Below are 17,832 nucleotides of genomic sequence, written 5' to 3' on the forward strand. Positions count from 1 at the left end.
TTTGTACGTGAAATAGTTGAAAATCTAAATTACTAAATGAAAACATTGAAATTTGCATTGCCACTGAAATGTATTATTTATGTAACTACTGTTTAGTTTCAGTGTCAACTGTCTCCGAACATTTTATAAAGTGATGACTTTTTATAAAACGGTTCTAAAAACAGCAACAACAAAAAAACAGAGCAACAAAATGTGCTTAAACATCAATAAGGAAGGGCTTGTGCGCACAACATTTTGCAATCATTTCCTTTCCCTAATCACGGTTGAACATGTTAAAACTTGACTATTACATTCGGGGAGGGTGACACGAACACAACTTCACAGCAACAAAATCTGAGAGGTAATGTATTTTGGTCATTTTGGTCAGCTCAGAATAGTACTTATCTATGTATTTTAATAACTAATAAACTAATATATTTTTAATACTTTCAGTTCATAAAATTTTAACACATGACAATTTAGTAAAAAAATGCCCAACAAGCACTTTTGCATTTTAAAAAAAGGCTTATAGTTGTCCAAACACAGCACAGACTCTAGACTAAAACAAAGGCTGTCAGTGAAAATTTAATAGACGTAACCATAGCCCAAAGTAAATTAAATGAAATAAATAAATAAATGAAACCAAACTGTTGACTTTGCTTACATGATGGAATATCAGACATCTGTTATTTGAGCAAAAACAACATTCAACGTCAATTTCTGTAATTCCTGTAATTCCTAATTTTTGTAACTGTCTCATTTTTCACAGCTATAATGGAGGATGAATTTGAATTTGACTTTGACTTTAATTACACTGAGTGTGAAGGCTGTGAAGATATTGTGGTGGACCCCAAAGACCTGGTACCTACCTTAGGTGTACAGCATTGGGTTGCTCTGATCTGCTACAGCATTGTTTTTCTGCTGGGTGTCCCGGGCAATGGTCTGGTGGTTTGGGTGACTGCATTCAGAATGCCAAACTCGGTCAACGCACAGTGGTTTCTAAATCTGGCCATCGCTGATCTGTTGTGCTGCCTATCTCTGCCTATGCTGATGGTACCGCTCGCTCAAGACCAGCATTGGCCTTTTGGTCCTTTGGCTTGCAAAGTACTACATGGTCTGTTCTACATGATGATGTACTGCAGCGTTCTGCTTTTGGTCGTGATCAGCTTGGATCGCCTTTTACTGGTGACCAAACCCGTGTGGTGTCAGAACCACAGGAATACGAAGGTAGCCCGGTGCACCTGCTTGGCCGTTTGGCTGCTGGCTCTGTTGGGTAGCTCTCCGCAGTTTGCGCATAGACAGGAAGAAAAACGAAGTATGACTAAAAAAATATTGTGTGGTAATGCATTTCATAGCCATGGTCAAGCCCTGGCTGTGACTCTTTCTCGTTTTCTCCTGTCTTTTGTGTTACCCTTCTTGATCATCTGTGTCAGCCACTGGAAGGTTTACCAGACGTCAAAATTTGGACGTGGCCACCGCGGCAATAACAAGTCAGCCCGGACGCTGCGTGTCATTCTTGTTCTGGTGTCTACCTTTTTCCTGTGCTGGATTCCTCTGCACATTGTGGATATCCTTGAAATAATACTGCATGATAAATTAGCATTACATGCCAGCCTGCATTTAGCCCAGGTGTTAACGCTTTGCTTGGCTTACATTAACAGCTGTCTGAATCCTCTACTCTACGTGTGTCTCGGACGTGGTTTCAAAGAAAATCTAATAAGTTCACTGCGTAGTGTGCTTCACTTTGCATCCGAGGCACCGATCTCTCGAAATACCATGACTGCAAGCTCTAAAACAACCACAGACGGCAACATCTGTAGAGAAAAATCCCAAATGAACATTTACACTTCAACCAGGATATAGGAGACATCGTTTTCTCAGTACAACAGTAATGAGGATTTTTTTCCCCAAATCTGTGGCCCTTGGTGATTCATACAATGCAAGTCCAGCGGTAGAGTCAAGTAAAAACCGGCCACACAAAATGAATCCTACTGACAATATTTTGAAATCTTAGAAGAAAAAAACAACCCGTCTTTTCAAGAAACTGAAAATTGTTGACAGCATTGGAACCTAATTCATAACCTCAGCCAAATGGTGCTGAATCATCGTCACCAAGCACCGCAGTTTCAACTAGAAATCCTGTATTTGTTAAATTACACATCCACTTTAAAATGTCTATGGAGAAATGTATCTTGTGACAACATTTGTTCAGTGACATTTGTACAGTGCTAGATGATTATTATTTTTTTAATAAATAAAGTATTTTGCAGTATAAGATTGTTAAACAATCGCTTGATTTGTAAAACCAAACAAATAACTAACTTCTACAGGATAATTAAATTATGATTGAGACCACTAAGAGGACCATAGAGTCTCTGTGTCTTTAACTTAGTGGTTATGTAGGCTATGTGCTTGACAACGCACTAGAGGTCAACAAGTTTATTTGTAACCCTAAATTTAAACATAGAAGATTAAGTTTATTTTAATAAATAAGAATAATGCAATTACTTATAGATTTATTTAAAAACAATAAAATTTGCAAATGCCTCATGCCCAAAATGCTACAATTATTAGCCATAAGTCTCAACTAGTTTTGATCAAAATTTCATTTGACAAATACTATTGTCAAAAATGTACAAATTACTGCATTATTAATACTGCTAAAAGATTTTGAAATATGAAGACTAGGCTCTTAGAGGTTCCCAATTATATACAGGATGTCAAAATATTTGTGTTTTAAACATGTAAAGCCAGTTAAATGGGCAATGACATTTTAGAAAATTGTTCTCACTTATTCTTTTCTCAATGCAGTGATACAATTAGAAAACTAGACGCTTTCCACAAAACAAACAAAAAATATATTAAATAGTTAAATATAAACATTTGGACCCACCTGTGGGCCGGTGACAGTCAAGGGATTTTAAAGGAATTAAACTGAAAAATAAAACATTTTCATATGTCAGCATAGCAACAACAATATTGCTAATGTTTGTACAACTTCCATAATACGCTATTAAACATTTAGGCGTGTATTTGCAACTACGATTTTTCCATATAAGAGCATTTTTGCTCTGTCAACATAATGCTAAATTTATCACTCATGGAAAATGAACAATACAAAATGTTGAGCAATGATTACATTTCATAATCAACCTTTCCTGCAAGTGTACTATATAAAACTGCAATGCTTTGTTGTTCCCTTTGTTTCTATTTCATGTAAATCTGCTTTGAAATGATGAACAATTGTAAAAAGCGCTATATAAATGTACTGAATAGTTTTTATTTTTGTATTACAGTTTTTGTGTTTCGCAAACCTGAAACCAAGGCTTGTTGTTCTGTTGTATATATAATTACTTACTGTGGTAGGGAGCTATTGAAATGTTTCTTTGATCAGACTGAAAATATGAGGTAACTTTGTGTCCCAATTAATTTGTTGTCCTGGATCCACTGCACCATATTTTTTTATCTATAAATAAAGTTTTTTTTTACCAGTCCAGTTCCTCCAGTACCTTTACTAACCCTAAAAGCTCTATAAACACAATGTGCTTTCTTTTAAAAATGTTTGGGAGGTCAATCAAAAAACTACATTCATTTTTAAAATGTAGAATTAAACCACTTCAGATTATTTTCAATCAAACACCCGGGTGACTTTTAAAAGCAGTTTATTAAGAACATGCAATGCACAGAAACAGCTTGAAAGACTAAATTATAAACACTGTAGCAGTGAAAATGGTAAACTAATATAATATAATAAAGGCAGGCAAGGCATATTTAATACACACAAAAACAATGACAGATATTCACATGTATGTTGATGGGCTTATCCACCGTACCGTATATAAATGGCACATGTTTGAGAGTCTGTCTGTTTAGCAGCAAAATATATATTTCAGTGCACTAAATGAGGCATATAAATAAGCCACATAATGTCATCTTTATAATCAACATGTAACGATTAACTGATTTCTGTAAATGTAAAAAAGATGCAGTAACAAAACTATGAATGCATTTAAAGGATTATTCCACTTTCTTTTAAAAATCACAATAATTCACTCACCCTCATGTCACTCAAAATGCCGATGTCTGTCCCTGTTCAGTCGAGAAGAAATTATGTTTTTTGAGCAAAACATGTCAGGATTTTCTCATTTTAATCACTTTATTGGCAGTTTAAAATTGCAGTTTCAACGCAGCCTCAAATGGCTCTAAACAATCACAAACAAGGGATTATCTTATCTAGCAAAACAATAGTCATTTTTAGCAATAAAAAAAAGTACTTTTAAACCACAACTTCTTGGACCAGCCATGTGAAGCGCCAGCACGATCTCACGCGATGCGTAAGCATGTCGAAAGGTCAGGCGTACATATATGAAACGCACATTTGCTGACCAAATTAAACAATAAACTGACACAAAGACATTAATTAGTATCATTCCTCATACAACAGCATCAGAATGGTCCTCTTTCTACACACTTGTAAACACTAGAGCAGTAGTTTCACATACGTCATCCGTAACTTTCGACATGATTGCGCACCACGTGAGGCTATGCTGGTGTGCACACAGCTGGTGCAAGACGAGAAGTTGTGGTTTAAAAGTGCCTTTTAAACACGTTTGCCTCATTTTGGATCGTTTAAAGCCCCTTGAAGCTGTTCTGAAACTGCAATTTTAAACTACATTGAAACTGTAAACTGTTGAGGTCCAATAAAGTCTATTAAACTGAAAAAAAACTGGAATGTTTCCCTCAAAAAACTTCATTTCTTCTCTACTGAACAAAGAAAGACATCAACATTTTGGATGGCACGGGGGTGAGTAAACAATTAGGATTTGTTTAAAGAAAGTGGAGTAATCCTTTAACAAACATGCTACAAAATATGTATCAAGCTTACTTATTTCTTGTGCAAAATATAGAGAAAACACATAGGACATAGCATTAAAGTGGTTCATCCTCATGTCGTTCCAAACCCGTATAACTTTCTTGTTCACAACATAATAAATGTAACAAAAAAATGAAATGTAATAAATAATCCCAGAGGAAAAACTTATTGCTCAAACGTTGCACTGCACTCTTAAAGGAATATTCCATTTTCTCAAAAGAAAAATCCAGACAATTTACCCACCACCATGTCATCCAAAATGTCGATGTCTTTCTTTGTTCAGTCCAGAAGAAATTATGTTTTTTGAAGAAAACATTGCAGAATTTTTCTAATTTTAATGGACTTTAATAGAACCCAACATTTAATACTTAACTCAACACTTAACAGTTTTTTTCAATGGAGTTTCAAAGGACTGTAAACAATCACAAACGAGGCATAAGGGTCTTATCTAGTGAAACGATTGTCATTTCCGACAACAAAAACAACAAATACGCACTTTCAAACCACAACTCCTCGTCTAGGTCCGGTCCAGCGCGACCTAACGTAAATGCGTAGTGACGTAGGGAGGTCACGTGTTACATATATAAAACGCACATTTGCGGACCATTGTAAACAATAAACTGACACAAAGACATTAATTAGTATCAGATGACATACAACAACGTAGGAACGGTCCTCTTTCAACACACTTGTAAACACTGGGGCGGAGTTTCGCATTCGTCCTCTGTGACCTCTTGACGTCATGACGTATTGCGGTGACGTAGTGGGGTCAGCTGGCGCATCACGACCGGATCTACACGAAGAGAAGTTGTGCTTTAAAAGTGTATATTTGCCATTTTTATTGTCAAAGATGACAATCGTTTCGCCAGACAAGACCCCCACGCCCCGCTTGGGATTGTTCATAGTCCTTTGAAACTTGTTAAGTGTTGAGTCAAGTATCAAATGTTGGGCCCTACCAAAGTCCATCAAAATTAGAAAAATTCTGCAATGTTCTCTTCAAAAAACACAATCTCTTCCCGACTGAACAAAGAAAGACATCAACACCCCGGATGACATGGTGGTGAGCAAACCATCTGGACTCTTCCCTCAAGAAAATGGACTAATCCTTTAAGAATAAAAGTGTTTCACAATGCCTTTAAATAATCATTTTATGGTGTATGGTTCCATAAAAAAACCTTTTAACATCCAAAAAAAACCTTTCTGTTTTACAAAATGTTCTTTGTAGTGAAAAAGGTACTTGGTCCTACTAAGACGTAAGGAACCAAAAAAGATTCTTCTATGATATTGTTCTGTGGAACCTTTTAAGCACCTTTATTTATAAGAGTGTATACTGAAGGTTTCATTTAAAAGGGTCATATGATGCAAGTTAATGTTTTCTTTTGTCTTTGTAGTGTTAAAAGCTGTTTGTGCATATAGAAGATGCATAAAGATACAAAGATTAAAATCTTAAACCCAAAGAGATATTCTTTATAAAAGTGAAGGCTCATTCTCGCCTTACTAAAACGCCTTACACCAGTAGCGGCTCGTGACTGCTCATCCGAGGGGCGCAAATTCAAAATAAGTGTTCGGAGTGTCATGTGTGTTGCTCGTGTTTTCAAAATATGTGTTTGTTGCGTCATGTAAACCATGTGCATCACGTGTTTTGTCAAAACAAGTGCCTGCTGCACACGCGTCAAAACCGTTTTATGATAAAAGAGACGCTCACGTTCACAAAATACACGTAAGACACTCCCCAGTAAACTCTGATTATTCATGAGATTATGTGAGTATAATCCCTTTAGACGCGTTTGCAGGAGGCACCCACTTTGACAAGACACGTGATGCACCGAGTGCCCTCGATAAAAGAAGTCACCGGCCACCACTGCCTCACACATAGCTAAATCATTGGGTGGGAAGATTTGCCTAACACCGCCCAATTTTATACGCAAAAAAGAAGGCATAAACTTTACTCTTGCTGTTGTATTGTTGCCATCGCCGCCATGACTTCAGACACTCCAAGAGAGAATGGAGATAATCCCCAAAATTTCCATCACTTGCTTGAGGTATTCAGCCAATCACAAACCACTAAATAGCTAGCCAATCACAGCACACCACGCTTTTCAGAATGCTGAACTTTGTAAAAATCAAAGAGTTTCAGAAAGGCAGTACTTACAATATATGGCATGTGAAAAATAATGTGTTTAAAACCACGTAAACACATTGCATTACACACAATTCTTCTTAGCAACGTTATATGACTCCTTTAAGTATCACCTTTGTCTCAGGTGTTTCTAAAAAATGCTTAGGAGAAATTTATGCAAATGAGACTATTGTAAAAATAGATGTAAAAAATTAAAAAGAATATTGCGGATTTCATAGCTAGGACAATCTGGTTTTGGATCTATTTGATGTGAAATGTTTGGGATATTAAAATCTAATGGATTTCAGATATGAAGATGTGTGAGTATTCTGATGGGTTTTTCAGGACCTGCAAGAAACATCCAAAATGTTCTATCTGCTTTCCATTTAATCTCAATACCACTAGGAGGAACAATAAGATATAAAAGACGTCTCTTCCGTGATTTCTCTTAGGAGATATGGAGAGAAGGTTCGATTACTGAGATCCATTCCTCCCTTACATCCACTCAATATGAATTTCTGGAACATCCAGAATTTCTGTTTAAAGTATAAAACATCCTTAGATGAACTATTCAAGTATGGCAAAAATGCGATCCACAGTACTCAGCAAGTGCTATGAAGTGGGCATAGATGTTTATGTATTTATTTGGTGGTCAGAATCAGACAGTGGTCATAAGTTTAAGAGATCCCGAGCGAAAGCGCATGATCTTCTTTTTTAGTGCGTGTGAGGCTTTAATCTTGACCACAGAATTGGAGGAATTTTGGTTGGAAGAGGATGGGGGCAAGCGAGGGGGCAATTGCTGAGGCCAGACAAGCCCTCCACTCTCGTCTGAATCGCTAGACGCCGAACTGGACCCTGGGGAGAAAGTCCCACTCAGACTGGAGTCAGAACCATCGGTTGGCTCAACAGCCCTCTCCAACCCCTTCCCTACCCTCTTATCCTGCTTCGTTAACTGAACAAAACTGTGTCCAGATACATGGTTGTGTCTGCTTCCACGCACCTCCGCTCTATAAGCTCCCTCATTCTCCTCTTGACTGACATCGGCCGAGGAGCACCAGAGCCGCTGACTGGATGTGGAAAATTTGTCATCGTGTTGCCTGCCCGTGTCCCGTCCAACTGTAAAATATTTGTGCTCTGCCGAGGTGGCCCATCCTTGAGAGGAAGAACCGTCCTCTGATCGAGAACGACTGGTTGTGCTGGTGTGTCCGTTTCCTCTAGATGTCCACCTTTCTTTTGAAATTCTGGCTAGAGAGCGAAAAAGAGCCCAGTCTTGAGGAGAAGCAAGATGCTGGTGTTGCTCACGGGGCATAGCTGAGCAGGTCTGATTGCAACAGGTGTGAATATGTGGTTTCATGGTGTCCACCATAGTGGGGTGGCATTCAAAATAACCACGTTGATGCTGAGGTGAGTCGGTTTCGTCTGTGCTGGAGCTGACATCTGCGACTCCATATTGATCCATCTCCAAGGAGGACTCTGGATTCTCGCTGTCCAGTGAAGTTGGTCCAGTCTGGGAATTAAGAAGGTTCATGTAACATCCCTCTTGGGGATCATCATCTTGATTCTCATCCTCTGAGAGAGCCGCCCATTCATGCTGTTCGAGTTGGTCTGGGTAACTGTCCTGGTATGGGTACTGCCACCTATTAAGATCAGAGTTAAGTTCAGACATCCCCCTGTGGTGTCGACGCTGCAAGAGAGTCAGGATGTATGTTTCTACACGCATGGCCCGCTGGATGTCCTCAGCTGTTGGGCCATCATCTGTTTTTACTGTAGAATCTTCGGTGAGACTTAACTCGGGTGTAAGGCTTTCGTCCTCAACAGACAAGGACCCAAACTCCACCCTTGGATCTGTGGCCCATCGAGTGCTACCTTCATCATCCTCTTCCTCCTCTGTTCCCTCAGCGATACCCTCTAATGGGGGGTAAGGGGCAGAAAACGAGCGGGGTAGGGTGGCATGTATTGGGGGCTCCATATGACCCTCCCAGTCCAGCATGTAGGCATCTGTAAACGTAAAGTATAATAAAGTCTTATTATTAAAATTGGCAGATGCTTTTATACAAAGTGACTTGCGAAGATATACATTTACAATATTTCTGAGTTTCCTAATCGTTACAGATTTTGAGAACCACAGATTGAGTGTCACAGTATATACAGTACCTAGTGAATCCTTATTTCTTAATAGAATAACACTTTTTTGGGGGTAATGTGTCGTTATGATGAAAGTAAACACTTACCCACAGATCTGGGCCTGTGACTGGGGACAGCAAGGTATGGAGAGGAACAAGTATGCAGTGAAGGAGACAGACACTCACTTTGCTCATAAAACCCTAAGGGAATCAAAATAAGTAAAAAAACTTTCAATCATTCAGGACATCTTGATGTTTTATGGTTCTGTTAGACATAAGACAATACACACTGACAGCCAAACATACCAACAGGTTTAGGGAGTAACGGATTACATGTAACAGCGTAATCAGGCTACAAAAAAAACTAGTCCCTTGAGAATTGAGAATGTCCCTTCTCAATCTCTTCTTGCAGAGGTTTTAAAAATATGTTAGCTGTATAAATAGGGGAACAACCACTGCCAAAATTAAAAAAGATCACGGCTTCAGATAGCATTTTAAAACTATATGTACATGTAGATTGTATAGACTATGTGGGGACTTTTTAAATGTACTTTTTAAATTTATACAAACACACACACACACACACACACACACACACATATATATATATATATATATATATATATATACTCGTATACCTGAGCTGGATGCACTGGGGCTGTCCAGTTCCTCCTCTGTATTTTGCTCACATGTGAGTCCTGTATCCACACTCAATTCACTGAGTTGCTCTTGCAGTGCCAGTATCAACAGGCTGGGGGCGTCCTGGAGGCGGTTCTGCAGAGGAGCACGGAAAATAATTAGCAGCACAATCACAGACATACTACAAATAAAAGCAAATGTAAACACTATACATTCATCGCAGAGAAAATGTGACCCCGGCTATGAAAACCTGGCTAAAGTTGCATAATCGTATGATGAGATTTAGAGCGTAGTCAGAACTGCACGATAAATCGCATCTGAAAGCAAGTGATGGCGATTTATTAGTAATCAAGTAACCGGCTTAAATAAAAATCGCATGCGATTTAAAGTGACCATAAAAAAAAATATATATATATATATATATATATATATATATATATATATATATATATATATATATATATATATATATATATATACCAGAGCTTGGCTTGCTAAAAAAATATTTATCTCTGCGTTCCCTTTAGGGCACAGAAACATAAGATGCTTCTTATATCATACATTTTAGGAACTTCTTTTCTATCATTAGAAAGTGAAACAGCGACAATCAGGGCAATGCAGGGCAAGGCATAAATTTAGCCCCTTTCTGTGCTGATATTTTTCATGTCATCACAGAAATTTCAGAAACAGCTAATCTGTTCTGTAGCTCAACATCTGACAAGATAAGCACCCTATTTTAAATACATAAAAAATCAGTTAAGTTTTTGGTTGCTGGTGAGTGATGAATTCTGAATCTTTGCCAACTCTAGCAGGGATGTCCTGTATTTTGGGCCAAATTGATTTGTCCCGTATGTGACCCCACGCGTCCATTTTTTGACTTACTGATATGATAGGCTAGTTGGTTGATTGACTTATGTGGTGCCACATGAAGTTTACTTAACTAAGTTTGGGAGGAGCATGGTCATGTTATCCAACCAATAAGTGCAAAGAGGTGTCTTTTGGACAGAAATCTTTGAACTATTTTAAGATTCATGAGGGATTCAAAGTACAAAAAGATTTGACAATAAAGGCTTTTCAAAATGTATTTTAAGGAAAATATTAGGAAAAGGCAGCAATAAAAAAGCCTCTGTTAAGAAGCAAACATGTATTTAAACCTGCTAGTATCTCTGGAATCCCAAGAACCCCTCAATACGGGATCCTTCAGTGCATAAAGCTGTATTTCATTTGCTGTGAGCTCAGAATACAAGAAGACTATTTTCAAACAGATTTATTCATTGAAATGCCATAATACACTGAATAATGTAGATTCTGTCATTCTGGATTGTTGGTGAATAGCCACTATGTTAAAAAAAGACTGTAACATTAGGAGAGGTGCCAGAGTAATGATCTGGGCTAGAAGAATATGGGGAAGTAAGATGGTAGGTCCCTTTAGGGTCCCTCAGGGGGTCAAAAGGACATCTAGAAGATTTGTAGAGTTCCTAAAAGATTGTTTTTCACAATGATATATAAAGGGAATCGTGTCTTCTGAAATAAATGTATTTATTTCATGAGAGATAATACACCATCCCATGCTGCAAAAAGCTTCACTGACTATTTTAATTCATATGGGCATAAAATAAGAAAGAAATCAAGATATTACCACCATCATCCTCTGACCTTAGTCCTATTTAAGAGTCTGTGGTGCATATAAGATCTGTGAGGTGGACTATAATTCGAAACATCAAGTTAGGGATGCAATACTAGCGTCTTCATGTGAAATAAAGACAAAATCTAGATTTGTATACTTACAATGAATGGGACAGTTAAAGTCATGTCAAAGATATGCTCATATTATTATGCAACATGTGTAAATACATTATTTATTTTATTTATTGTGTGTTTGTTTTTTGGGAAAAAATGATCTGTCCATGCAGCACATTTGACAGATATCGGTTTTTGGATTATTTTAATTCATTATATCATTATAAATTTGGCATAATAATGCATTTTAGCATATTTTTAAAGTATTAAAATATCTTTTGACAATTTAATTTAAATATAACAACATCCACACTGTCATATGACTGTTGAGGGTAAAATAAATTTGTAAACTTACTGACTGTATTGGAAAAATAAATGGCACGTGCATAATAATTTGGATGTTTGATGTTTTATTTTTAACATGTAGGAACATTAATTATAGTTTATACACACATTTAAAAAGTCTACACAAAGTCTACCCAATCAAGTCTATGGGTAATTATGGAGTGGTTTCCCGGATAGGGATTAGCTTAAACCAGGACTACACTGTAACAAAAATTAGCTGTAATTATGCAGCTGGTTGCTGCAATGTTTAATGTTCATTTAACTCTGAATAAACTGTTGCCAGTAAATAAAATAAATGTAAAATCTACAGTAAGTTACTGGCAACCAGCTGCCAGCAATACTGTCATTTCTTCTACATCAGCTTTTACAGTTTAGGCCTTAGTTTAATTAGGAAATATAAATAGTTTTATCAAACATGTCTTACTAAAAACTAGTGATGCACCGATGTATCGGCCGCCGATATTTATCGGCCGATTTTTGATGAATTTGAAACCATCGGCATATCGGCATTAGCACAAGAAAGGCCGATACCAATTGTTTATTAATTAACTACATAAAGAAATCTATTATATGTAAAAAATGAGTTAATGTTGACAACCTTTGAAGGTTGTCATGCTGTCTTATTATATTTGTTTTAGCTTAATTTGTGCCTCTCTTATTGTGTTGGTCAGTTGAATGTTAATTAGATCAAATCCATGTTCAGAAAAATAATTTGATGCAGAAATAATCTAGCTAATAGACCAACTGTATAGTATTGTATACAAGTGTTTAATATCGGTATCGTCATCGCCCAGAAGTTGTCTGTTTAAATCGGTATCGGCCCAAAAAATCCTATCGGTGCATCCCTACTAAAAACATCACTTGTAAGCATTTTGATGCAAAACAAAGGGCACTGATATATTTTAAGATATGTCAGCACAAGCTGTTTTCAGTTTGGACAGCTATTACATTTATTTTAGTTTAGGACTTTTCTAATCCCTGTCTGGGAAACCGCTCCATGTGTATATTTTAAAATGCTGACTGAAGATGTGATCTTTCGTAATTTGGCCTGGGACGTTGGCGGTGGTAGTTCCCCTAGCTATACAGTTAACATCTTTTTTAACATCTCTGCAAGTAGAGTTTGGGACATTGTGAGTAGTCTACTCTTAAGTGTTAATTTGTACAGTTTCCGGAACCACTAGAACATCGGCACTATGAAGTTCAAAAAGCAAAAGTTCAAATGTTTGGTTAAACTTGATAAAAGATAATAGCATTGCCAAAGAAAGATGAATAGCATTGAAAGATAATAGCATTGCCAAATGCAATACGTTTGTAAAGATATTTCGTGCTAGGGAGGAAGTACCTCTAATATGATGAAACATTTGCTTTATCACAAACTGTACGTCCTGCTACAATGCACCAGATACACAGCTAATATTAGCAATTGATAGTTTTCATGTGTCGTTACGCACTTAAGAAGTGAGTGATTTCTTTAGTTTAGCATTAATACTGAATAGTTGTTGTTCAATAAAATACATTAAACAATGAGAAGATAATCCTGGGCTATGCTTCTACAGAATGCCATCAGAGACGAAAACCCAGAAAAGGGGAATTTGTGAATTTCGTGCCATACACGTATGTGCCTCTGTCCCCAGTGAGGGGAAACAATAGCAGGCAGCCATCAATATACACTCATATTTACATTGACCACTTCATCACCTCACGGTAACTAAATGCGAATTAGGTGCGTTGATAACCATCAAGTTGTAAAACTACGTGACGTCATATGTTTGTAAAGAGCTTTTTTGAAGATTAAAGTAGGTGGTGCCTGCCGTCGCATCACAAGAGGCGGGACGTGGGTGAAGCTGAGGTGGCTGGTTGCTGCAACATTGCCAGCCTTGCTCGATTCTAGTGACAGCAGTGGCAGTTCAACCATCACTAAGGTGGCCACGCCCTTAATTATGCAGAACTTTAAGGCTTAATATAATTGAAATGGATGAGTTACAAAAAATTCATCCCCCTCACAGTTATCATGAGGGGCAAAATTAGCTATACAGAGTAAAACACTTTTAGTAACAGGCTGTAAACACATTATTTTCTATTGTAATGTTGGGCATTTTAACATGGGGTCTATGGGAATTGACTCTCTTTTGGAGCCATTGATGAATTGCAGTTTAAGTCACATCCGTATTGGCTTCATCAGAGAGATCGGAAAGTTCAAACATAGCAACTGTGTCAAAACATCAGCAGTGTGCACTGTTGCTCATCTGCACCATTGGAGGCAGTTATGTAAGCAAATGGTCCAAACTTGCAACATCAATAATTTACTAAAGACATCCGGATATTGTAGCATAAGCTTTTGTCACGAACCACAAAAAGTGTTTTTCGCTTCCCGTTTTTGTTGCAGAATTTGTCCTTGCAACACAGTGTTACACACCTGCACATAATGTTCTGGGGTTTTGCCTATATTTCGCTGGCTTATGACGCAAAGGTGGTTTGACTTGGGTTCTAATTTTAAGCACTTTTTCTATTTACTGCTAAAAGTGCTTTTATCCTCGCTATAATGTCAAAACCAAAATTTAGGTAAACAGATCCAAGACAGATCTGAGGCACTAAATGACACACTTTTATATTTGGTAAAAGCAAAAACACGAATGCAGTTTAAAAATCCAACATATAATTTTTCAGGTTTTTATCCCACAACCATGCAGATTCAAAAGGTTTAGATGTGTCTGAAATATTATAGTTTGAATTGAATGCATGGAAAGTTACAATTTTGCATCTTCACAAACCCTTTTCATTGTTCCTTTTTTTGTGTATTTGAAATAAAGGAATTCCCAGCGTTCTCAAGTGCAGGGTTGCTTCTCAAGGCTTTATTTTATGCATTAAAGGTTGCCTGTATTTTACTCATACCCTACCCTGAATCCATATGTGTCTATTTCTCGCTACTGAAATAGTACATACAACAACTTTGTCATTTTTCTATTAAAGTATAAAGAGAATCAGGGAAGGAATAACGTAGCCTGTAAACTCTACCATTACACAACGGCTAGATGAAAGCATGTACTGAGGCTCGCCATGTTTCCTCTTGAGATCTTTGATTCAGCTTTACTATTAATCTTCACAGATTGTCTTAAGACAGCATGACAAATCACCTGGTTGACGCATCAACCTCAAATGTATCACAGATGCAGAAGGCAGCAGTCTATCTCATTACCACAGAAACAGACAGGACCTGAGGGAGATAAGCTGCGTGTGTACTCTCATTATCTGGCTGCTGTGCGCGCCGTGCCTTTAATGTGCCAAAATAGAACACAACCAGTCCCCCCACACACACACACCACCCTGCCCCCATTTATCAGCACACGCACATTTCACAATCCAAAAGTAGAAACTACATCATTAAACTGCAATAATTAGTATTGATGCATTCAAACGTGCATGAACACATAAAGCAGAGAAACGCTGGCCTTGAGGGCTGATGTTGTGTTTGCCCAATTGTTGTATGTGCAAACAAGCTATACTGCAAATACTGCTGGGACAACTACAGCTAAATTTACTATTAAATATGCAGTAAAATAAAAATAAAAACAATGGGAGATATAAGGATTTTCCCTAGTTGCATTGCTAATTGTTTAATTAAATTTTAAATGTGTAATTACATGACACCCGCAGGGCTGTATTAACACCATACAGCAGCACCCCATCCTCTGCTATTGCCTGAGGAAATGATAGATAGATAGATAGATAGATAGATAGATAGATAGATAGATAGATAGATAGATAGATAGATAGATAGATAGATAGATAGATAGATAGATAGATAGATAGATAGATAGATAGATAGATAGATAGATAGTTCTAAGGAGTGTTTAATTGTTTAATGAAAGAGGTTTTGGTAAGCGCAGCTCTCATCAGTCTGCTATAGTGAAGAATAGTTTCCGGTTGCCAGTGAAGCGCGCGCTGCTGACAGCTCATTTAGGTGATGCGTCTCGAGCTCTCTCGCACGCGCCTGTTCCCTGCGTGAGGCTCTACTTATTAGTATTCCGCTCCATGCGCCCTTTTGTCTGATCCTACTGGGCTGGGGGGGGGGGGGGCTAGGTTGACACTCTGGGGAAAAGAGATCGCTGCTTATTTGATTTCTCTCACCGCCTTTTCAGAGGCCTATTATTGAAAAATGAGTTAAGAGTGAGGTCCCAACACAGGACAGGAAAACTGATGGACAGGTAATGAAAGGGCATGAGGGAGTAAACACTTATAGTGTATTACCTTGGAAATAGTAGGCTTTATTCCGCAACTAACCACGTAAATAAAGTAAGATAGGTAAACAGAAAGAAAAAAATACAATTAAATAACACTACCCAACATGCATCAAACAACTTTATTTATTTTAAGCTATAATGGAATTATTAAGCCACAACATCATCATATAGCAAAGAAAATATGATGATAAATAAATTGATAGATATTACTTAAGACACAGAATGATTAGTAAATCCATGAAAAAGGAACAATGGGAAGTTAAATAACTAACAGTTAGTGGGCCCCACCCCCTTTACACGCGCACATCAATCACAACTGTCAAACAGCACCACTTTCATTAAAATGCACAGATGTTGTTTGTAAACGTCATCACTGGTGTTATAAACAAAATATGCATTTAAATAGCATTGTGTTCAAAAAACATCTCATGTAAGCAGGCCTTTTATTTTTGTAAACTCCATTCGCTTTTTTATAATGCATGAGATATTTGTGTGCATATGACACTAAATGTACTGCAGTTTTTTAACTTTCTCGCACACTTTTTATAGACTGACCTAATTTGTTTAAAAAAACATTTCAAGAGAAATGTATTGCCATATTGACCTCATTTGTGTTTTACCCAGAATGCAGCACTTACCAGTTGTCGCCGTAGAGTCAACTGCTCGTGCTCTCTGCTGCTGCGGGCCGGACCGACATCACCCCACGTCGGGAACCCCGGCACTGTGTCCCCGAGCGCCAGGGCGCCCAAGACGAGGCTCTCCTGCCGCTACTTCAATATATCGAGCTCACACAGCCACGCCAAACTGACCTCCAGACGCTCCTTAGTCCGACTGCGCTCTTCTTCCATCATCAGATGAATCTCATGGTCCATCAGGAGTTCGTTCCCCACAGAACAAAAGCAATCAATCACTCAAAATGATCTGCGTATACCTGCAGTCTCTTTCTTAGGTAGCCTACCTGTAACCGTATGTCATCTTACAACGGCATAAATGCGCACCTAGCTTGAATGTTTTTCCAAACACGCGCCTTTCACATGGATGCGAGGAATCTCATCTTTCAATGTTTTCATCACGCCCCTCACATTGCTGTACTGAGGTGTTCCCTGGTTTATTAGAATACTCGCCCCTTTTTCGTTGTAATTGGTGGAAAATCACATTTCCCGCCCTCCTGAAGAATATGACCCGCCCACATCAGGACACCCATCGCTGTTATTGGTCAGTCTTCTGCAGACTCATATGCATGCAGACCGTGGCTGGGCTTCCTGAGCTCGATTATAAAACACGAATGAATATTCTGAATGGCTGAGATTATTAATGTGTCTGGTGGGTGATAGTTAATTCATTCAGTGTGACCGATTTACAGGTCAGATGACTGGAAATTGTATGCGTGGATTACGTAATAAATTAAGGCTAATAAATTAATGCTGGGCAAATAAGGTCATAGGCATACCTACAGACGCAACATTCACTGAATATATTACAATAGTCTTTTTTCGTATATCGTATATTTTGTAGTATGTCCGTATTGTTTGCTTTTAAATCATAAAGCAGACTGATTGCAATTTGCACTTGATTTGTATGAGCTGTGTTCTGACCTGCAGCTAGCGTGATTACAGGAAAAACAATGAAATCAACAGTAAGTGCATTATCCAGTTATCAATGTAATTTAATCCGATCTTGCACTCAATATACTTTTTAACAGAAAGTAATCTATATTATCCATTTATAATTATCAATAAATATGATACATTTTCAATAACCAACATTTTAAAA

At 37.7% G+C, this 17,832-nt stretch overlaps 2 protein-coding genes across 2 annotated transcripts; one reads left to right on the forward strand and one right to left on the reverse strand.

The window, feature by feature from the left end:
• Nucleotides 1-130: 130 nt before the first annotated feature.
• On the forward strand, nt 131-3,473 carry c5ar1 (complement C5a receptor 1). Its single transcript, XM_055174444.2, has 2 exons — nt 131-340; nt 749-3,473. The coding sequence occupies exon 2, from the start codon at nt 754-756 to the stop codon at nt 1,840-1,842; it is 1,089 nt and encodes a 362-aa protein (XP_055030419.2). The 5' UTR covers nt 131-340; nt 749-753; the 3' UTR covers nt 1,843-3,473.
• Nucleotides 3,474-7,581: 4,108 nt separating this feature from the next.
• On the reverse strand, nt 7,582-17,252 carry dact3b (dishevelled-binding antagonist of beta-catenin 3b). Its single transcript, XM_055174435.2, is given in 4 exon segments — nt 7,582-8,969; nt 9,203-9,295; nt 9,733-9,868; nt 16,698-17,252. Coding segments are annotated over 4 exon segments (1,803 nt in total). The 5' UTR covers nt 16,932-17,252; the 3' UTR covers nt 7,582-7,629.
• Between the last annotated feature and the right edge of the window lie 580 nt (nt 17,253-17,832).

The sequence above is a fragment of the Misgurnus anguillicaudatus genome, chromosome 15 (genome assembly GCF_027580225.2).
Source record: "Misgurnus anguillicaudatus chromosome 15, ASM2758022v2, whole genome shotgun sequence".
Lineage (NCBI taxonomy): Eukaryota > Metazoa > Chordata > Actinopteri > Cypriniformes > Cobitidae > Misgurnus > Misgurnus anguillicaudatus.